The 22776-nt window shown below is 43.8% G+C and overlaps 1 protein-coding gene across 1 annotated transcript in view; it reads right to left on the bottom strand.

Annotated features, from left to right (window-relative positions):
• LOC115096213 (transcription elongation regulator 1-like protein) overlaps positions 1 to 17328 on the bottom strand; it is a 454896-nt gene extending 437568 nt beyond the window's left edge. The window contains exons 1-3 of the mRNA XM_029610724.1: positions 16915 to 17328; positions 13932 to 14078; positions 10642 to 10822 (exon numbers count right to left, since the gene is read on the bottom strand). Coding sequence (XP_029466584.1) covers positions 10642 to 10822; positions 13932 to 14078; positions 16915 to 17184 — 598 coding nt within the window. The 5' untranslated portion in view covers positions 17185 to 17328. The remainder of the gene's footprint in view (positions 1 to 10641; positions 10823 to 13931; positions 14079 to 16914) is intronic.
• Between the last annotated feature and the right edge of the window lie 5448 nt (positions 17329 to 22776).

Here is a 22776-nt window from a genome sequence, read left to right as displayed (position 1 = left end):
AGCGGCCTCGGAGGGAACGGGGGTAGGCTGCGTGGCTCGGCGCGCGCCGGCTATACAAAATCAATAGCCTTGCGCGCGCCGATCCAGGTTTTTAGCAGATACGCGCGGCTCCGCGCGTATCTACTAAAATCCAGCTTACTTTTGCTTGCGCCTGATGCGCCAGCAAAAGTAGGCCAATTCGCGCTATTTGAAAATCTACCCCTAAGTCATACGGGCGACCTTTGCCTTTGCCCTCACTATGTCATACGGGCTACCCGTATGACATAGTGAGGGCAAAGGTAGCGCCGGCGCCATTTTGAAGATTGGCAATACGGCCCGCGTGCAGGAGGTCACTCCCGGACCCCCGCTGGACTCTTGGCAAGTCTTGTGGGGGTCAGGAGACCCCCCAAGCTTGCCAAAAGTCCCTGGGGGTCCAGAGTGGGTCCGGGAGCGATCTCCTGCACACATGACGTCGGGACCCAGGAACCAAAATGGCACCGGCGCTACCTTTGCCCTGTCATATGATAAGGGCAAAGGGCCACCGGCGCCATTTCTCAACGCAGCCGTGGCCAGAGAGCTGGAGATCGCGTCGGGACCCCCCTCACTGGACCCCAGGTAATTTAAAACATTTGGGGGGGGGGGTTTGGGAGGGTGGGGGATTTGTTTTAAAGGTTCGGGGTGGGTTTTAGGGTTTTTTTGGTGTGCCGGTTTTCCCGCCCTCCCCCGATTTATGATTTTTAACGATTTTTAACAAAAAAAAAGCACGACGATAAGATTTCCCTCCCCCCCAGCCAAAATCGATCGTTAAGACGATCAATCACACGATTCACACCCCTAGAGGATAGCTAATGTAACCCCAATATTTAAAAAGGGCTCCAGGGGCAATCCGGGAAACTACAGACCAGTCAGCCTGACTTCAGTGTCAGGAAAAATAGTGGAAAGTGTTCTAAACATCAAAATCACAGAACATATAGAAAGACATGCTTTAATGGAACAAAGTCAGCATGACTTTACCCAAGGCAAGTCTTGCCTCATAAATCTGCTTCACTTTTTTGAAGGAGTTAATAAACATATGGATAAAGGTGAACCGGTAGATGTAGTATACTTGGATTTTCAGAAGGTGTTTGACAAAGTTTCTCATGAGAGGCTTCTAGGAAAAGTAAAAAGTCATGGGATAGGTGGCGATGTCCTTCGTGGATTGCAAACTGGATAAAAGACAGGAAACAGAGAGTAGGATTAAATGGACAATTTTCTCAGTGGAAGGGAGTGGGCAATTGAGTGCCTCAGGGATCTGTTTTGGGACCCTTACTTTTCAATATATTTATAAATGGTCTGGAAAGAAATACGACGAGTGAGATAATCAAATTTGCAGATAATACAAAATTGTTCAGAATACTTAAATCACAAGCAGATTGTGATAAATTGCTGGAAGACCTTGTGAGACTGGAAAATTGGGCATCAAAATAGCTGATGAAATTTAATGTGGATAAGTGCAAGGTGATGCATATAGGGAAATATAACCATGCTATAGTTACACAATGTTAGGTTCCATATTAGCTGCTACAACCCAAGAAAGATATCTAGGCGTCATAGTGGATAACACATTGAAATTGTCGGTTCAGTGTGCTGTGGCAGTCAAAAAAGCAAACAGAATGTTGGGAATTATTAGAAAGGGAATGTTGAATAAAACGGAAAATGTCATAATGCCTCTGTATCGCTCCATGGTGAGACCGCACCTTGAATACTGTGTACAATTCTGGTCGCAGCATCTTAAAAAAGATATAATTGCGATGGAGAAGGTACAGAGAAGGGCTACCAAAATGATAAGGGGAATGGAACAGCTCCCCTATGAGGAAAGACTAAAGAGGTTTGGACTTTTCAGCTTGGAGAAGAGACGGCTGAGGGGGGATATGATAGAGGTGTTTAAAATCATGAGAGGTCTAGAACAGGTAGATGTGAATCGGTTATTTACTCTTTCGGATAATATTAAGACTAGGGGGCACTCCACAAAGTTAGCATGTGGCACATTTAAAACTAATCAGAGAAAGTTCTTTTTTACTCAACTCACAATTAAACTCTGGAATTTGTTGCCACAGGATGCGGTTAGTGCAGTTAGTTTAGCTGTGTTTAAAAAAGGATTGGATAAGTTCTTGGAGGAGAAGTCCATTACCTGCTATTAATTAAGTTGACTTAGAAAATAGCCACTGCTATTACTAGCAACTGTAACATGGAATAGACTTAGGGGCGGATTTTAAGAGCCCTGCTCACCTAAATCCGCCCAAATCCGGGTGGATTTAGGCGAGCAGGGCCCTGCGCGCCGGTAGGCCTATGTTCAATAGGCCTACCGGCGCGCGCAGACCCCAGGACTCGCGTAAGTCCCGGGGTTTGGCGAGGGGGGCGTGTCGGAGGCGGGCCCGAGCTGCGCGGCGTTTAGGGGGCGTGTCGGCAAAGTTTTGGGGCGGGACCGGGGGCGTGGTTACGGCCCGGGGCGGTCCGGGGGCGTGGCCGCGTCCTCTGGACCCGCCCCCAGGTCGCTTCCCGGCGCGCAAGAGGCCCGCTGGCACGCGGGGATTTACGCCTCCCAGAGGGAGGCGTAAATCCCCCGACAAAGGTAAGGGGGGGGCTTAGACAGGGCCGGGTGGGTGGGTTAGGTAGGGGAAGGGAGGGGAAGGTGAGGGGAGGGCGTTAGAGGATTCCCTCCGAGGCCGCTCCGATTTCGGAGCGGCCTCGGAGGGAACGGGGGTAGGCTGCGCGCGCAAGGCTATCAATTACGTATAGCCGGCGCGCGCCGATCCAGGATTTTAGCGGATACGCGCGGCTCCGCGCGTATCTACTAAAATCCCGCGTACTTTTGTTTGCGCCTGGAGCGCCAACAAAAGTACGCCAACGCGCCTTGTTTGAAAATCTACCCCTTAGTATTTGGGTACTTGCCAGGTTCTTATGGCCTGGATTGGCCACTGTTGGAAACAGGATGCTGAGCTTGATGAACCCTTGGTCTGACCCAGTATGGCATGTTCTTATGTTCTTATGTTCCTACCATGTGACAGGGGCTGACCAATGGCATCGGTAGCCCCTGTGACATAGTAAGGGCAAAGGCTATCAGCGCCATTTTGAATACTGGCAGCCGATGGCCCGAGTGCAGGAGATCGCTCCAGGATCCCCACCGGACCACCAGGGACTTTTAGGGGTAGATTTTCAAATAGCGCGATTTGGCGTACTTTTGTTGGCGCATCAGGCGCAAACAAAAGTACGCTGGATTTTACTAGATACACGTGTAGCCGCGCGTATCCGCTAAAATCCGTGATCGGCGAGCGCAAGGCTATCGATTCCGTATAGCCGGCGCGCGCCGAGCCGCGCAGCCTACCTCTTTTGCCCTCCCCTCACCTTCCCCTCCCTTCCCCTACCTAACCCACCCGCCCGGCCCTGTCTAAACCCCCCCCTTACCTTTGTCGGGGGATTTACGCCTCCCGGAGGGAGACGTAAATCCCCGCGCGCCAGTGGGCCGCTAGCGCGCCGTGACGCGACCTGGGGGCAGGTTCGGAGGGCGCGGCCACGCCCCCGGACCGCCCCGTGCCGTAACCACGCCCCCAGGCCCGCCCCTGAAACACTACATCCCGCCCCGAAAATGCCACGCGGATCGGGCCCGCCCCCTCGACACGCCCCCCTCGGAAAACCCCGGGACTTACGTGAGTCCCGGATCTGCGCGCGCCGGTAGGCCTATTGAACATAGGCGCACCGGCGAGCAGGGCTCTGAAAATCCGCCCCTTAGTGCGCACTAAACCTGAAAACAAATCTTTTCCAAAATTTCGGGAAAAATTCCTTCGGGTTTTGGACTCCCCAAACCAGGACGAATGCATATCCCTAGTGCATTTTATGGGTAATCACTGTGAGTTGATTGAGAGCTTCCTACAGTTTCCTCCTGCCAGTATATGAAGTAAAATTAATTATTCTTTGAAGGAGTATCCATCTTTTTGGAGTGAACTAAAATGTTTGGGCCAGATTTTAAAAGGGTTATGCGCACCGTGCCTATTTTCAAAAGGCCCGGCGACGCGCGTATAGCTCCAGGACGCATGTAAGTCCCGGGGCTTTACTAATGGGGCGGGATGTGGGCGGGGAAGTCCGGGGTGGAGTGGGGTGGGGCTAAAGGTTCCAGGCACGCGCCAGCAGTCGGCCGACGCGCACAACTTGCGCCTGCCCAGGGGCAAAAGGTAAATTAAAAATTTTGGGGGGGTTAGAGTAGGGCTAGGGGGAGGAAAGGATAGGGGAAGGGGTGGGAAGGTCAGGTTAGGGGGAGGGAATGGGGAAAGGCAGCGCACAAGTTATAAAACCGGGTGTACATGTGTGCGCGCTGGATAGCGAGCTCACATGTAGACCACGCGCTCTTCTTTTAAAATCTACCCCTTTGTATATAGTAAGTAAAAGTGCATAGGAGGGGTAATTTTCAACACCATTTCGGTTGGTAAAACAGTGCTATAACCATGGTTAGAGGTTATTAGAAATTTGCCTTGCCTTGCAATAGCGCCCCTCATTTTAATTGATCCTGCCCACATCCTCCCAATCCTGCCCCTATGAATAAATTTGTAAAATTTGCATTTATGCGTTGTGATAACTATCATGTGCATTATGTCGTTATCGTGTGTGTTAATGCCATAACGCATTTTGATAAATGACCCTATATGCGTTTCAACTTACTCCCTTGGTGTAAAAAGCCTAAGACAGTAACTTTTAAACAGGCGTGTGGGTGCACATGTGCACGTGTTCATCTGCCGATGCCCAGGAAAGCAGCCATTTTATAATATACGTGTGTATATGCGCGCATGTTATAAAATATCATAAATAATAAAATAGTGTGAATAAATAATAAAATAGTGTGAACGCATGCACATATGCGCGCAATTTTAAGTGAACGCACTTCTATGCATCCAAATGCTGTTTCTCACGCATAAGTGGAGGAATTTTAAAAGACGTGTGACAATGCCATTACCGGTTTTACCAGTTTTATTTATTTATTTATTTATTTATTTATTTATTTTAATCTTTTTCTATACCGTCGTTAAGGTGGGTACCGTCACAACAGTTTACAGTAAGGCACAAAAAGTAATGCTATTAAAATCTAGCAGTTTACACAGGTGCCATAAGGTTCGGTAACATAGTTTTTAATCAAGGTTAGTTGTTAAATGAGTGTGAACACTATCATGTCCAGGTCAATTCTATAGCAGTTTTGAGTCTAGGACTCATTCTATAAATGTAACTTATCCTTTAGTGATGAATTCTATTAAAACATACACCCTTAGTGATTCCTGTTTGTGTGGGTGTTTTGTATCTTGCACTTCCCTGGTTTGAACCTTGAGCGCAAAGCCCCGGGACGCGCGTAAGTCCCGGGGCTTTGTAAAGGGGCGGGAGGCGGCATGTCCGGGGGCGTGTCCGGGGGTAGGGGGCGGTCCGGGGCGGGTCCGGTGGCGTGGCGACGGTTCGGGGGGCGGGCCGGGAGGGCGGTCCCAAGTCCCCCGGCACTGCGGCATGTGCCGGGAGATGCCGGGGCGGCGCGCGCGCAAGTTACGCCTGCTTCAAGCAGGCGTAACTTGCCCAACAAAGGTAGGGGGGGGGATTTAGGTCGGGCTGGGGGGTGGGGTAGATAGGGGAAGGGAGGGGAAGGTGGGGGGACGTGGAAGGAAAGTTCCCTCCGAGGCCGCTCCGATTTCGGAGCGGCCTAGGAGGGAACAGAGGCAGGCTGCGCGGCTCGGCGCTCGCAGGCTGCCGATTTTGCGCAGCCTTGAGCGCGCCGACCCCAGATTTTATAAGATACGTGCGGCTACGCGTGTATCTTATAAAATCTGCTGTACTTTTGTTCGCGACGGTAGCGCGAACAAAAGTACGCGCGCACGTATGTTTTGAAGATCTACCTCTGTCTGTGCAAGTGAAATCGGACTTGTCTATGAGCTGTAGTTTTTGGATGGGAGGTCTGGGTGAACCTACAACTTGTTTGTTGACCCTTACATCTACATTTCTCAAAACACATTGTATTTATTTAGGAAACCCACTTTCTCAAGAAAAGAGAATCTAAATTAAAAAGTGGATATATTAGAAAAAAACATATATCTTCAGTTAATGTAAAAAAAAAAAAGTAGAGTGGGCATCTTAATTAGAAAAATAATTTCCATTAAAAATACAAAAAATAGAAAAGGGCAATGAAAGAAGAGTCATCTTATTAAAGCAAACCGTTGCTGGTTCTGCAATAACGCTTCCATTTATGGCCCAAATGAAAATGAGGTTCAGTTTGTATCCAGCTTCCTGAGAGAACTTGTGTCCTTTCCAGAAAAAGAGTTTCACAATTGAGGGTCTGGCTAGAGCTGGGGGACCCCCACAGATGCAGCACAGGTCTTCAAGATAGGGCAGAGAGGATGTTCTGCCTGTACCAGCCACCTCCACTGCAGGTTGAGCCCTTGGGTTCTGGCAGCCGGCAGGAGTTAGGCTGTGGCTAGAATCGAGGTGCAGGCTAAAACTTGGAGACACAGGCTTGAGACTGAGAACTGGATATGAAGGCAGGGCAGGACTGGAGACTGAGGCAATGCGGGACCAGAGACTGAGGCAAGGGCTGGGCACACGTGGAACTAGGCTAGACAGGCTGGACAAACTGGGACAAAGAAAGGCACTCGCAGTAAATAGAATGGATACTACGGACAGGACAAGGCCAGAAAAGGATAAGACTAGACAAGACTGACAAGGACAGGACCGGACAAGACAGAACAGAACAAGGAACACAGAGGCCTAAAGGCAGCAGTTCAAAAGGTCCATAGGCCACAAAGGCCAGACAGAGAAATACTAAGGAGCCCGGAGGCTGCAGGCTAGGCAAGGCAGAGCTAGAAGACCCAGAGGCCACCAGACTAGGCAAAACAGAGCTGGAAGGCCCAAAGCTCACAGGACTAGGCAAGACAGAGCTGAAAGGTTCAGAGGCCACAGGGCTAGGCAGAAGGCCTGAGAAGGCCACAGAGCAATATAAGGTAGAAAAGGGCCAAGCACAGAGTCGAGTAAACAATGATAAAGCATCAGGTATTGCAAGAAGCTGGGCTAAATAGGCCAAGTCTTACAGAGTCATGAGCCCATGGAGACTATGCTGGAACAAGATTAGGTGTAGCTCCATGAGGAACTCTGGTGGCAGGGAGGCAGCATAGCAGGCTGGATCTTAACAAGAGATTTTAGTACGGGGAAGCTTCAATATTGTGGTTTTTTTTAAGTCAGAAAAGGGACTAATTACCAAGCCACAAATGGCTTCACAAACTATTTTGTGCGTTAAAATTAGTATTTGTGAAGCCATTCACAAAATTAAAATTAGTATTTGTGAAACCATTCACAAAATATAAGCTAAATTGCTAATGAGCTGAAAAGCCAAATTAGCTCATTAACGATGCTACATTAGCTAATTTATGTGCAAAAATATTGCAAAAGCAGCATTTTTTGCAAAATATAAATACATCTCAAAGCAATGTAGTTAGGTTTATTTGCAATAAAGTCCATGGTTTTGTGTGGATTATATCACAAGAAAAATGCCACACTTCAGATTTGCATATTACTTAAATGAGCTGACACTGCAAAAGAAATTTCCCATGGTGCCAGTCTTCTTTGGCAAAATTCCTTGCTGTTTAGTACACTGGACCATAAAAGCTGCTGGGATGGACTGGTGAGCCTCAGGTCAGCCAGATCTTTGCCTGCTATTGTAGGGCCTAGATTTGGCTAACTGAGGTAAGAGGCTATCGCTGCAAATCAGCCCTAGCTGCCTACCTTTCTTTCCCCTTTCCCCTTTTCCCATCCCTGCCCTCTGGGCCACCCAGAAATTGAGCAACGAAATGAAACTAGACAGCTACATTCATACCTCTCAGCTCAGCCTTTAGTATAGTTCAAAGCCTTTGGTATAGTTGGCAAAGTTTGTTATCAGCTGGCTAGATCACTTTGAAAATTGACCATATATTTTTTCCCAGAAGGAAATGGGGTGAGGGGGGGGGGGGGGGAGAGGACACCAAAACAGATTTGAGAACAGCAAACAAATGGAGTAATCAAAGTTATTAAGTTTTCAGTTTTTCAGTCTTTTTTTTTTTTTTCCATCTCTGGATTCCCTATGACTGGTTTTGTGTCTTGGTTTGTTTGTGTATTGGTTGTCTGCCTTGAGATAGGAGGTGGGAGAAAAAGAGGGAATCATTAAAAGGTCAATAATCTGCATAGGCTTTTGCTTTCAATATTGCCCCAGGCAAAGTTACCCACAGAGATTGTGCCTGCTTTCTCTGCAGGTAAGTTTTTCATCAGAAACTTATGCAGATAGATTTAGATAATCAGACCTACACATGTGGTTTCTCTCTCCATTCCCAGGAATGCTTCTTCACTCAGGGAAGGGGGATTTCATTATTGCCCTCTAAGAGGGACATTCTCAAAGCATTTTCACGAGTAAAACACTTGTTTTACCTGCAAAAGTGGCCTCTCATAAAACTGCCTGCCCAATATGCAGCACGCCCACCCAATATGATGGCAAGAGAGGAGGCATTCCAGAGGCTGAAGTTGGTGAAGGATTTGAACTTAGGCAGACTGGTAGAAAATTACTCCCTAAATGTTCTTTAGCATTTATTTCTTCTGCTGCACGAAGAGCCTTTGAATATACTTTTATCTACTAAGATAAATCGGGGATAGGCAGCTAAGGTCCTGGAGTGAAACAAGCTGGTCAGGTTTTCAAGATATCCATACTGGATATTTATGCAATGCAAAAATTTAATCTCATTCTGTATATTTTGAAGAGATTTTGTTAAAAGTTAATCTTACACACGAAACAGCTGAGCCGCTATGCTAAAAACATCCATAGTTATGGCCTAAACCCATAATGAGAAGCATGTATGCACTAAATTTTATCAATAATGTATGATAACAAGAACAGAACATAGATTATTGTAAAGTATGACTACAGCTTTTTACTTGCCTAAGGGTAAATAAGATTCTTTGTTAGTAAGAACAAACAAGGTAATAGCAAGTAAGCAAAGAAATGAATGTGTGTCACAATGATAGCTATCATTATCTGAAAGAACACTGGTCTTATCACAGTTTATAAAATGAACTCAGACAAAACTATTAACCTGAACATTTCATGGCCTTAATTTAGGGCCTGCTTTACTAAGCTTTTTTCTTACCATAGAGAGAGCATGGGGAACAAGCCTTAGGGGTAGATTTTAAGACGCGCAGGCGCGTGCATGTTATAAAATTGGGGGTCGGCGCGTGCAAGGGGGTGCACAATCGTGCACCTTGCCCGCGCCGAGCCCTTGCTGAGCCACTCTGCCTTCCCCCGTTCCCTCCCAGGCCGCTCCGAAATTGGAGTGGCCTCGGAGGAAACTTCCCTACCCCCCACCCCACCTTCCCTTCCCTTCCCCTAACGTCCCCAACCCCCAGCCCAAAGCTAAACCCTCCCAAAAAAAATTGGCCTACTCTGTTGCGCCTGCCGGCACGCGATCCCCCGGCACAGCAGCAAATGACCGCTGTGTTGGTAGCCTCTGACCCTGCTCCGCCCCACCCCGGACCGCCCTGCCTCCTCCCCGCCCCTTTTTGCAAGCCCCGGGACTTACACGCGTCTTGGGGCTTTGAATGCATCACCGGGCCTTTTGAAAATAGGCCCAGCACGCATAACCTTTTGAAAATCTGGCCCTTAGTGAGTAATAAATCAGGCCCTTAGTTTCCAAATAAGCAATGTTACAAAGGGCTGACAATACACTGTCCTGTTAGCTTTAGTATAGACAGTATAAATCAAGCACATCTTTGATTTTTTCCGTAAAATGAATTTTCAATGGGAGCTCATGTTATTTGCTGTTCTTATAAAAGATACAGTTCTTTAATATTAAGGTTTTCTTTAGGACAGCATAAAAGAAACAAAAATATGATTACAATCAAGATTTTTTCTTTTAAACTTCTGAATGATAGTTACAAGTAAATTAATACTGTGTTTAAAAAGTGATCTACTAGAGATTAATGTATGGATTACTTTTGTAATTGCACAGAGAAGGAGAAAAAAAGAGTAGGCTGGGCTGGAAAAAAAAAACCCATTCCTATGTTGCCCAGATCATTCTGATGTTGTTCATATAATCAGTTATGGAGAGGTAGTCTTTTGACTTTCTGGTACTTTTAAGCTTAAAAATATTACTAATAGTCTTGTAGTAACTGAATAAAAGTAAGCAAAAGAAAGTAACATAAAAAGGAATAGAGGACTGGTTAGAGTAATGAGCTAAAAACCTGGGAAACTAGGGCTCAAATACAACTTCCCACACTGAGACTCCTTGTAACCTTAGGTAAGCCACTTTATCTCCCATTGCTTCAGGCACCCAAGTAAATTATAAGCTCTTTCGGGAAGGGGGCTTATTGCACCGGAATTACTAATGATGCTGTAATCCACCTTGAGCAGGGTTGTAAATGTGGGCTAAAAATCGGGATTATTATTATTATTATTATCAGTAATCTGTGACCCTATTTCTAGGAAGCATTTCATCTTTCCAAGCACAAATGGATTCTTCCGAATAACTAATTTTGCTCTATGTACAGAGTCCTGTATGTGTCAGGGTACAGAATCTAAAAATCCGACTGATGATTTAATGAAAGCAGCAACAGGTTTTATGAAACTGTTCAGATTTTTCCACTAACCTGTGGCAGGCTGAGGTGTCAGTACTACTGTGTGAAGAGGCCATGGGGCAGCAGTTGGCCTAGATATGGTCATAGCTGCTTGGTTTGCCATTAAAAGAGGTTTTTCATGTCCTTGAAAGATTATCGATTCCTCAGGTTGTATCCATGCTGAGTCCACAGCAAACGTATTGTTTAAATACACCTGTCCAAGATAAGCAATAGAGTTTCAAAGTTTCAAAGTGTGGTACACTGGTACTTAAGCTGATTTGCTTATTCTCTTCCATATTTCATTCATGATGTACTAAACTGGGTGACTTTGCAACATATGTGCATTTTGTCACACTAGTTAAATAGTTCTGGCCATGGACTATCCTTACAAAAATTACATTACAATGAAAGTAGCCCTTCCCAGCTGTTGGAAATATTAAAAGCTTAAATATCCTGTAATCTAATTCTGCATCTGCTTGCCACTGCAAAATATGTTTTTCTAAGTAAAGTCCCAAACTATGTATTTGTCATTAAATGCTATACAATACCTAATTATTCCAGGAGTCACCTAGTGCTTAGAGCAGTTACTTCACCTTACATCACCTCATGTACAAACTTAAGCATCTATTTATTAGAGATGTGAATCGTGTGATCGATCGTCTTAACGATCGATTTTGGCTGGGGGGGGAGGGAATCGGATTGTCGCGGTTTTGTTTTTTAAAATATCGTGTAAATCGTAAATCGGGGGAGGGCGGGAAAACCGGCACACTAAAACAACCCTAAAACCCACCCCGACCTTTAAAATAAATCCCCCACCCTCCCGAACCCCCCCAAAATGTCTTAAATTACCTGGGGTCCAGTGGGGGGGTCCCGGTGTGATCTTCCACTCTCGGGCCACGGGTGCATTGATAGAAATGGCGCCGGCCGTATGGCCATATGGCCGGCGCCATTTTGCAATACGGCAACACGATTCGAGTGCAGGAGGTCGTTCCCGGACCCCCACTGGACTTTTGGCAAGTCTTGTGGGGGTCAGGAGGCCCCCCCCAAGCTGGCCAAAAGTCCCTGGGGGTCCAGCGGGGGTCCGGGAGCGATCTCCTACGCTCGTGACGTCGGGGGACAGGAACCAAAATGGCGCCGGCGCTACCAGAGCAAAGGTAGCGCCGGCGCCATTTCTATCAACGCACCCGTGGCCCGAGAGTGGAAGATCACACCGGGACCCCCCCACTGGACCCCAGGTAATTTAAGACATTTTGGGGGGGTTCGGGAGGATGGGGGATTTATTTTAAAGGGTCGGGGTGGGTTTTAGGGTTGTTTTAGTGTGCCGGTTTTCCCGCCCTCCCCCTTCCCCCGATTTACGATTTTTGACGATAAATCGGGGGAATTCCTATTATATATCGCCTCTAACGATTTTTGACGATTTAAAATATATCGGACGATATTTTAAATCGTCAAAAAACGATTCACATCCCTACTATTTATTAAGCTGTAGTATTTCTAACAGAGGGTACTGCAGCTTTATAAATCCCGTAGGACTTTTCTCAGTGGTAAAATACCACCGGGAAAAATACTGCAGCAAAGTGCCCCTGATTCACAGTGCGCAATGGTGGCCCTACAGCCCAGGGCCACTATCTTCTTAAAAGACCCAAACGGCCCAAATAGTGACCTATCCCAAAAATAGCAAAACTTCAAAGAAAGATTCCCTGTCCTACCCTCCTCCCGCCACCCCATGAGGCAGGCAAAGTTTAAAACATAAGTTTTAATAGTTGCCAGTCCCTGAGCACAGGCCCCATCCCCTCCTCCTAAAACCCTTCCCCCCACAGCTTACACCCCCCACCCCCCAAGCCCTGCTAATATAGTGTTGCTAACCCTCTCCTGCAGGCACACCTAACCAGTCAAGTTTTCAGAACATCCATAATGAACGTGAATGAGAAAGATCTGCATACACATTGGCTCTCAATTTATGCAAATCTACCTCATGCATATTCATAGTGGCATTCCTGTAAACCCAATGGGCCAGGTGTGCCTCCAGGAAAGAATTAGAAGCACTGCCCTAGGACCTTACCAAGATAGGCCTGATGGTCCAGTGGAGCCCAGAGTGCACATTAGGGCTATGAGCCTGGCACTGCCATTTTCAAAATGGCACTGGCTGACAATATAATACCTTTGCCCCATCACATGATTACACAAGATATTATAGTGGCTGGCAAAGAGTATCCTGAGCTTGGGGGGAGGGCTCTTTCAAAGCAATGGGATCTGGGTGAAGGGCAGAGCATGCACCTGGAGACTAACAACTTTATTTTTTAAACCCTGGCTGCCTCAAGGAGGGGGTGGCAAGGGATCTCTCAAGATAACCAGGGATTTGTTATACTTGGGGGGGGGGGGCACACAGTTTGGGGTACTCGGTCCCTTTAAATGACAGCTACGGAAGCATCAGGACGCACATTGACATCTTCTTGCTGCCAAGGAAAGTTAGCTACAGCTATTGAGTTGTAGCTAACAATACATCAATTAACATGGCCTATGAATTTTTTTTCCTAGAAATGTTTATGCCTAAAAGTTTTTGCCTAGTAATGAGCCAATTTGCATGGATTTGTCTGATAATCATCTCATTGCACTGGGATTTTTTGGGGAAGAATACAATGCTGAGTATTTGAAACGTCATGCGTTATCTTGGTATTAAGGCTTTTACCACACATGAAATGCTCCATGTATAAATATCTATATATATATAGAGAGAGAGAGAGAGCATGATATAAATAAACAGCTATAAATACAATAAACGTAAATGTATACACTGTGCTGAAAACATAGTACTGCTTTAAAAAATAGTGATCAGCATTTTCAAATATCAAATATATTGTAGATATTATTGATCAATACTCACATAACTTAATGTTTAATTATTCTATAACCATTAGGTAGCAATATGTTATCAACAAATGTGTTCCAGTTTACAGGCTCAGAGAGCTCATATCCTTAGATTAAGAGAGTATTTCAATTATATGTCAATAAAAGAGTATAAACTACATGAAAAATGATTAAGTTTGTACAACCTCTATTAAAAATATCTTTACAGATTAATAAATTGCATACCAGGTTCAGGAAAACTGCATTAAATATATGCTTTTTTTTTTAAATATTTCCTGAAAGTCACTGAAATTCTTCCATTAAATCCCTCTCCATTTGTTGGAGAGATTTACCAACTGGTCTTGGCACCTTTTCAACTACTTCCAAAACTGTCAAAATAGTTCATGCATCAATATGAAACCTATGCTAGCCAAAAACATAAAGGAATATTACCACTGACAAATTATTAAGATTACCTTGCAATTGGGTGTCCTTTTTCCCCCCCAGCATTTCCCAACACGGGGTGGAACATTAGACGTGAGTACGTGTGGAAAAACTGGGACAAATTCCACACTTGACGAAGGTGAAAATCCAATAACTGGAGAATGAACTCCAAACACCCACTGAAATATGAAGTTAGGATATACCAGTTAATTGTTGTCATGGAAAACTCACAGCCCTCAAAAATGACAAATATGCAAAATATCTTTCTACTGGGATCTGCTTTATTGTTTTTGCTGACAGTCATCAATCTATGTCAAAGTCATCATTCCCCTCTCCTTTTTCACTGACACAGCTGCTCAATGGGTTTTATTTTTTTCTGTTATTTTTTTCATTAGTCCATGCATGGATATTCTGTTAAGCAAGTTTGGGTCTCTTTATGTGGGAAGTATTATCTTTGACTCATATCTCTCTTAGTGAGTGAATATTTTAGTTGCTGTGATTGCATCTGGCATATTTTTTTTTTAAGTGAATGTTAGGAGTTACTGCACACACCATGATTAATACACACAAGTTGTTTGAGAGAGGTTAATAAAATACAAGTTTGCAAAAATATGCCACCTAAGAATGCCTTTTGCAGTCAGTTGAATGTGAAACAAATAATTAGAAAAACAGCAAAATCCTGCTCAAATGCTGACACAGTATTGGAATATAAACAGATTTGGGATTTTGCTCTCATGTGGTCTACAGGCTGGATTTGGAGTGAATCAGCATGACAGAAAAAGAAGAAAAGAAAAATGGCATTCATAAGATTTGTCTCCAAATCAGTAGACACCAAAGCACATGCATGTCAGCTTTCTGGGATCTATTGCTTTGTTTTTTGTTCTCTTTTCTCTTGCAGTTTGACAAGGCTAATGATTTGTTTTTATATCCTACAGTGTCTACTGATTCTGGGTGAATGCAAAATCATACAAATGTTTTTTTTTTTTCTTTCTTCTTCCTTTTTTCTGTCATTGTGATTCATTCCATGTCTAGCACTTAGACCATATGAGAATTATAACCCAAATCTGATTCTATTTCAGCAAATTCCTTGTTTGTGGGTTAATAGGTGCATAGCCTTATTTGTATTCAGACACATTGTACTGAAAATATTTTAATGGCTTTGGCTTTACCGATATAGTAATGCTACATCACAGGCACTCAAGATAGTGATCAAATCTTAATGTTCTATGAAGTTGCCAATCATGTAATATACATATATCTTATATCTTAGATAAAGATTTGGGAAAGATAACATATGAGGGTTGTATAAAATTGCATGTAAATTCTGTGCCATTCAAGAGTGAATTACTATATTTCTAGGGGAAAAGCTCAGTTCTAAACATGAAATCCAGTATTAACATGCAGTAGAGCAAACTGGGATGCTGTGTCTAAATCCTGCCAGATAAACCATGTAAAAACAAAGAATAGTAGCTGCACGATTTATTTAGAGAGGGATGTTTAAGAATAATAATATTCTTGCCTTTCCATAACTCTAGCCACAATTTGTAACCATGTCAAAAATATGTGGCATAATGTTTGTAATACTAGGTTCAAAACAGTATAACTTTTAGTCCAAGCCAAGAAGTACTGCAAACAGAAAACTGTTGACAATAACTGACAAAAATAAAACAAAGCACAATGGGCACAAAGTTTGCTAAAGGAAGGTGATAGATAATAATAATAAAACAGAAAGGGCATGCCTGATTCAGTTTCAGAAGTGCAGTTGTATTAAAATGCTTGCTAGGAAGTCAAAAAGAAAAGAGCTATGAAGAGCTGTAGTATTGCTGAACAAGCTTTACAGCATAATAATATCTTTCTGGGAGGAAAACATTCTAAAATAATATTGGATTTGATATCCTTGCACTTTTCATTTCATGCAATTCTGGTTTTTCCTTGGCAAAAATAAAAGCATTTTAATATAACCCTGATCTAAGCCCAAATTCTTTGCCACACTTTCATTCATTGCATACTATTCTCTTGCAGGTTTGTAAAAAGAAAAGAAAAATGGAGTTCTTTGACAATAAATACCTCTAGTGGAAACTTCCTGACATGACAATATAAAAAAAAAAAATCACAGCTACCTAAACAGACACTTTAATTTTAATTATAGTAAAATTCCATTTATAAACGTCTGGTTTTCCAATAGGTAAGACAGTATACAGTTATCCACTGACATTAAACTGGGACAATGATTTAATAAGATTAATCTTGCTTGGGGTGTTTTGCTAATTTAGCTAAACATGATGTCTGATGTTTATTTAATCTTTGATAATGAGCTTAATATATGATGTGACAGCTTGTACAAGAAAATTAATGTCTCTGAAAAGGATCAAATTGCAAATCTGAGTCTTCAGTTTACTGTTCAGCCTAATCACTGACATCTTCTTCTAAGAGCATCAGGCAAATTCAGCCTCTATCCCTTCTACGCCGGACTTCTATCAAACGCATTTCTTTGTACGATTTCTCAGGGGAAAACCCCGTTTTGTGAGTGCTGCTAAGGAACACTCCAATCAGCCGGACCCTTAGACATCCCCCAACTGGTCAACACATTTTTAGTTGGTTATTCTGTAACCTCCAAGCGAATGTGATTCCACACCTATCGATTTCCACGGCAATTATTTATACGGCTGCCGAATCTCATATATAAAGTACCATCAGATATTATTGATAACACACATTCAGGTACTGTACAGAATTCTCTGGTGAGAAAACGTCCTGAGGACTAACTTCAGAACAAACGAGAATATTGCAGGAAATACTAAGCGGGGGGGGGGGGGGGGGGGGGGGGGGGGGGGGGGGGTGAACTTCTTTAGACTCCAGGGTTTCCATCTGAACAGTTACGAAACCCGAAACTTACTACTGGCAGGTGGTATTAGAAACTGCAGGTGCTAAACTCCAGATTTTTTCCTTCAATATTTTTATTATAAATCACCAAAAAGCTTCATAAAAGGCTCAAAAGAAGCTAAGTGCACTCACCTGTCCATTTGGCAAAGGATACTGATGCAGAACAGGATCTGGTGCAGAGGGCACCGACATCAAAGGCAAGAAAGGATCACAGGGAACTTGCCAGCCAGGAACACCCTGGAGCAAAGGAGGTGGGTGTGGGGAAGACACAATAAAAGGAGGGGGCACCCCACCTATCCGAAGGAGACCAGATGCGGCTGGGACCATCCAAATCCACGGAGGAGGCTCTGCACTCATCTGCCAGAGGAAGGGCTGCCGCTTGAATCTCGGAGCAGGGATCATTCTACATTGTATACTGTAGATCCGACCGCTCACTGTGTCTGCCTCCCTGTGAAGAGGGCTGGATCGGGGAGATGTGCTGAGCAGAAGCCTCCAGCGGCGTTTGCGCGTGTCGCTGGGCTCAAGGTGCCTGCATCCTGCACTGCTTGGGAGAGGCGCCACGGCAGACTGCGAGAAAGCCCCGCTCCCGAGCGCGGGGCCGGGCTGCCACAGGCTCCTCCTCCACCACCTCCTTCCCCCCGCCCCCCCCGCTGCGCACACACTCTTCACCTCCAGCGCCCGGCAATGAGCGCACGTCCTACACCCCCTTCACACCACCCTCTCTGGCGCCCCTCCCGCGTGGTGGCAGCTACACGGTGACGTCAAGAGGCCGGGGAAAGCCACGCTCTGCGCCGCCTGCGGAGCCTTTGCCATCCCCATCGAGCGCCCTTCTAACCAGCCTACAGTAAGAGAGAAACTAGTGATTAGACAGGTGCAGATGTCTTTAAAAGTTGCTGCTCAGAATGTAGTGTAGTAGTTTAACGCTGTAGTATGGTGTGTAAGTAATATGGTAATATTGCATGATATATTTTAATTAATAGTTCACGCTTTGGGTTGTAAACGTTGTGCATCATGCATTTCAGAAGTGATGACAGCATAATAAATAAAGTTCTGTAAAAGTTAATATTGTTGTCATGAAATCAGGTCCTAAAAATGTACTGTACAATGAATGGCTGGCATATTCTGCAACAGTAAATGCATTTTGTACAAATTACATTTTTTAAAACTTACAAAAATAAATATATTAATAATAATTTGTAGGGAGATATTGTCTGTGTGCCTTCTTGATATTTGCTGTGGTTTCAGTGTTATAATTAAGGCTTCTGATTTTAGGTTTTAATAAATCCCGATAAAACACCACTGATGCTAAAATAAAACAGGTGTTTATTAGATAAACACCAGAAAAACACCACTTCACCTAGTATTCTTGCATCCAACTTTGCCTACCCTGGATTCTCCATTTTGCTGTTGTGTCTTTTCCACGTTTATGACTCTTCAGCTGCACAAATATATGTATTTGATTCAACTGAAAAAAGTACCCAACAATAGTACCTGTTCCACAAAAACACCAATAAACATAGATTTTTGGCACCCTAATAAACCTACATAGATGGAAAACAAATACCTAAATTTACAATTTATTAACACCTAAAATCAGAAGCCCTAGTTATAATGAAACTAAAGAAAATGAAGAGAAAAAATTAGCAAAATTGGCAAAAAATTAACCTAAGACTAATTTTTTTTTTCAGTCATTACCTGTAGGGCTTCACTTAGCCCCGAATCATGGAAGTAGTGGCATTTACAGTGGAGTGCAGGTGATGATAACATCATTCTTTACTTTCAGGTTGGTGATGCTGCCACTGCCTATATGCTCAAGAAAGCACTTATGGGTATTCAGACCTATCATGTCCTAAGTCTGACCCTACAAGGATTTTCTTGTATTAAAATTCCCTTTATGCAGAAGAAGCACTAGCTAAACACAAAACCATTCTAAAACGTATAAGTTAATGGTAGGTCAGGACTTCCCAAACTGTAGATCGTGACCCTAAAAACCTTTAGTTGGGGTCACAAGTGCCTCAAATAGCTGCACTTTCCAAGCACCAGCAGCATTAGTAGTGGAAGTCTGCATGGGACCTGTGAACTTTTATGCACTTACATGCCCTGCAGTGACCCAGCCCTAGGATGTGTTTCTATAGTAACAGGAAGCTCTGCATGAGGAGGGATCAGGGCCACTGCAAGACCTATGAGCTTGCACTGGCTCAAAAACTCCCTGCTGACTTTAATTACCATGGAGCTCAAAACCAGCCATGAGGGAGGGGAAAGGTGAGAGCAAGGGCTGTTGGAGATTGCCACTGTTCCTCTCTCCTCACCCACCACTGAAGCTATCCCAGAGAAAAATGTTGCCTCTGTCATCGGCCTGCCTTCTCTTCTCACCAGTTGTCAATCACAGTTCGTGTGAGGCCCAAGAGAAAATGTTGCTGCAGATCCTGATCAGGAGGATGTTTGGAGGAGGTGCTGTTTGAAGGGAGGGATCAGATGCAGGAGAGATTTAAGCACTGGTTCAGATGGCAGGGAGTGTCAGAAGGGCATGGGGATGGGGAGAGGGTTGACCGTGGAGAGTGTGGGGGGGGGGGTGGAATGACAAGATCAATTGGGGGATGTAAGGGAGTGAAAGGAGATCTTCTGGGACATGTGAGAGAAGGGTTGAAGGGGAGGAAGTGATGCTGGAAGATGAGAAAGGGGATGGGAATGAGAGAGAGAAGGGAATGGGAAATGAAATGAGATGGATGGGATGATAGAGGATCAGTTGGGGGTTGTAAGAAAGGCTTGGGGTTGAAAGGGGACAGCTGGTGGGAACAAAGAGGGCTTGAGGGGGTGATAGAGAATAGGCAGAGGATTATAAGAGGAAATCTACTGGAGGGAAGGAGGTTAAGAGAGGGAATCATCTGGAGGGGGTGGATTGGGTGGAGGTTGAGAGAAGGGACAACTGGTGTGCAGGGAGATGAAAGTGGAGTGATTGTTGGAGGGGGCCCTCACCCTCGTAATTTATTTTGATTGTTACTTGGAGTCATGGGAATTTTCAAGTACTAAAATCAGGTCACATTGGCTATGAGTTTGGTAACCTCTGCTGTAGGCTATCTGTCTCTACCTTTACTATTTACTGATATATTTAAAACATGTATATTCTGCCGACTTCATACAATTGTTCAAGGTAGATTATAATAAGACATGGATTTAAGGGAATTTAGAGAAGTTCTGGTAGCCTTGCTGGCTGACCTTCCAATGCTTCTTTAGAGTTGGAGGTAGTTCTGGAGGAATGAAAACAGGTGGATGTGGTTCCTCTTCACAAAAGTAGGAAGAGTCTGCAAACTACATTTTGGTTAGTTTGAATTCAGTGGCCAGTAAATTAATGACTTTAGTGGTCAGTAATTAACTCATCTTGAGTACTGTGTGCAGTTCTGGTCACCACATCTCAAAAAAGATATAGCAAAATTAGAAAAGGTATAGAGAAGAGCAACCAAAATGATAAAGGGGATGGAATGATTCTGCTTTGAAGAAAGGCTAAACAGGTTAGGATTCTCCAGCCTGGAGAAGAGATGGCTGAGGGGAGATATGATAGAGGTCTATAAAGTAATGAGTGGAGTGGAACAAGTAAATGTTAATTGGTTGTTTACCCTTTCAAAGAATACAAAACTAGGAGACACTCATTGAAGTTACATTTAGAACTAACAAGAGAAAATATATATTTTTTTTACTCAATGCATTCTTAAGCTCTGGAATTTATTGCCAGATGATGTTGTGAAAGCTATTAGTGTAGCATTTTAAAAAGATTTGGACAAGTTCCTGGAGAAAAGTCCATAAACTATTATTAAGGTGTTGTCAGGAAATCAACTTCTTATCCCTGGGATAAACAGCATTGACTCTATCTACCCCTTGGGATCCTGCCACGTACTTGTGGCCTGGATTGGCCTCTGTTGGAAATAGTATACTACTGAGCTTTGGTCTGACCCAGTATGGCAAATCATACGTTCTTATGTAGTTATGGCTCATTGCTAAAACAGCAGATAGTGCAGTTTCTGATATCCAATGAATTACAAGATGCAGCATGGTTTTTACCAAAGATACGTCTTTTCAGATGAATCTGATACATTTCTTTGACCGGATGACCAGGAAGAGTATTAAAATAGTGTACTTGGATTTCTGTAAGGCCACTGACACAATTCCACATAGGCAGCTAATAAATAAACTGAGCACCCTTGGTGTGGGACCTACAGTGACTGACTGGGTTAGAAACTGGTTGAGTGGGATGCATCAAAGAGTAGTGATAAAAGGAGTTTACTCCAAGAAGAAGAGCATTACTAGTGGAGTATTGTAGGGATTGATCCTAGGACCAGTTCTTTTCAATACTTTCATAAGTGATATTGTGGAAGGACCATCAGGGAAGGTTTGTCTTATTGCAGATAATACAAAATTCTGTAGGGTAGAAGCCAAAGAAGTGTGGAACACATGAGGAGGGTGATTGTATTTGATGAGCCCAAGTTGGTCAAACAAAAGGATAAGGTGATAGCAAAAGCCAGAAAAATGCTTGGATGCATAGGGAGAGAAACAGCAAAAAAAGGAGGTGATATTGCTCCTGTAAATGTCCCTGGTGTGTTCTCATTTGAAATTCTATGTATAATTATGGAAACCACACCTGGTTAGATTTGGTCCAGAGGATGGCTACTAAAATAATCAGTGGATTTTGCTCTAAAGCTTATGAGGGACAAACTTAAAGATCTAAACATGTAGACCCTAGAAAAAAGGTGGGATAGGGGAGGCATGATAAAAACATTAAAATACCTTCAAGGTTTCCATGCATAGGAGGCAGACCTATTGCAATGGAAAGAGTGTTGACTGCAGAACCTTCGTCTGCTGATGGTAAATTGGGCTTGCTGAGAAAGCTAGCTAAAAATCTTTTTTTTAAAATTTTTAACATTATAAATTATTACTGGCTGTTTATATTGTGTTTTGGTTTTTTGAAGTGTTATTTGTTTGCAAGTATTAAGAAGTGTGTGTTTAGGAAGAATAGAATTTAGAATAATTTTGTGAGTTGATATAAATTAGTATTTGTTTGCAAATGTTAAGAATAGTGTGTATGTAGGGAGAATAGATTTTGGATTAAATTTATGAGCTAGTATAGATTAGTATTTGTTTGCAAATGTTAGGAATTAGAGATGGGCATTCGAGGAAAACAAAATAGGAAATGAAATTTCCTGTTTCATTTCGGATAGTTTTCAAAATGGAATGAGTTAAATTCTGACGAAAATTCATCAGAATCTCATTTCATTTTGAAAACCTATTAAAAAGAAGTCACTTGTTAGGCCTAGGCCTAGGCTAGAAGCCCTAGGCCTATTGCTGGGGCTTAGGCCAAGACCTGAGCAAAGGCCCAGACCTGGGAAATTTCCCGACAACCTCCTCCCCATACTTACCAAATCCAATGTGGCCTGCTTCTGGCCTAGGCCGAGAGTCAGGCATCAAGATCAAGCCTCCAAGCCAAGATCTTGTGTAGGGCCTAGGTCAAAGGTCGCAGTGACCTACTGCATCCTAGGCCTACACAAAGCTGAGGTTTCGGGACTAGTTGCCCCCGACGCCTAAGCCCAGGCCAAAGCTTCGGCCTTGTGTAGGTTTAGGCTGCAATAGTTCGCTGTGACCTCGGCCTTTGTCAGTGCAAGGCTGAGACTTTGGCCTGGTCCTAGGCCTCATCTGCAGATCCCACCGGACAGGGTAAGTGAGGGCCAGGGAGGATCCCTGCCCTGACATTTTTGTGGGTGGGAGGAAGGGGTGGTGGTCACGGGAGGCTCTGGGAGGCCCTGTATCTTTTTTTTTCCATTTTTTTTTTTTTTGGGGGGGGGGGTTAATGCTTATTTTGTTTTTTTAAATGAAACTTGTGGGAAAAATATCCTCTAAAAATAAAAAGTGAAAAGCAGACCCAAATGAAGAAAATAGGCAAGTGTATAAGCACTGTCAAGTAAGATGCAAAACAGTAGTTAGACAGGCCAAGAGAGACTTTGAAAA

The sequence above is a fragment of the Rhinatrema bivittatum genome, chromosome 7 (genome assembly GCF_901001135.1).
Source record: "Rhinatrema bivittatum chromosome 7, aRhiBiv1.1, whole genome shotgun sequence".
Lineage (NCBI taxonomy): Eukaryota > Metazoa > Chordata > Amphibia > Gymnophiona > Rhinatrematidae > Rhinatrema > Rhinatrema bivittatum.
Note: the sequence above shows the minus strand (reverse complement) of the source record. Positions and strands in the feature narration are given on the sequence as shown.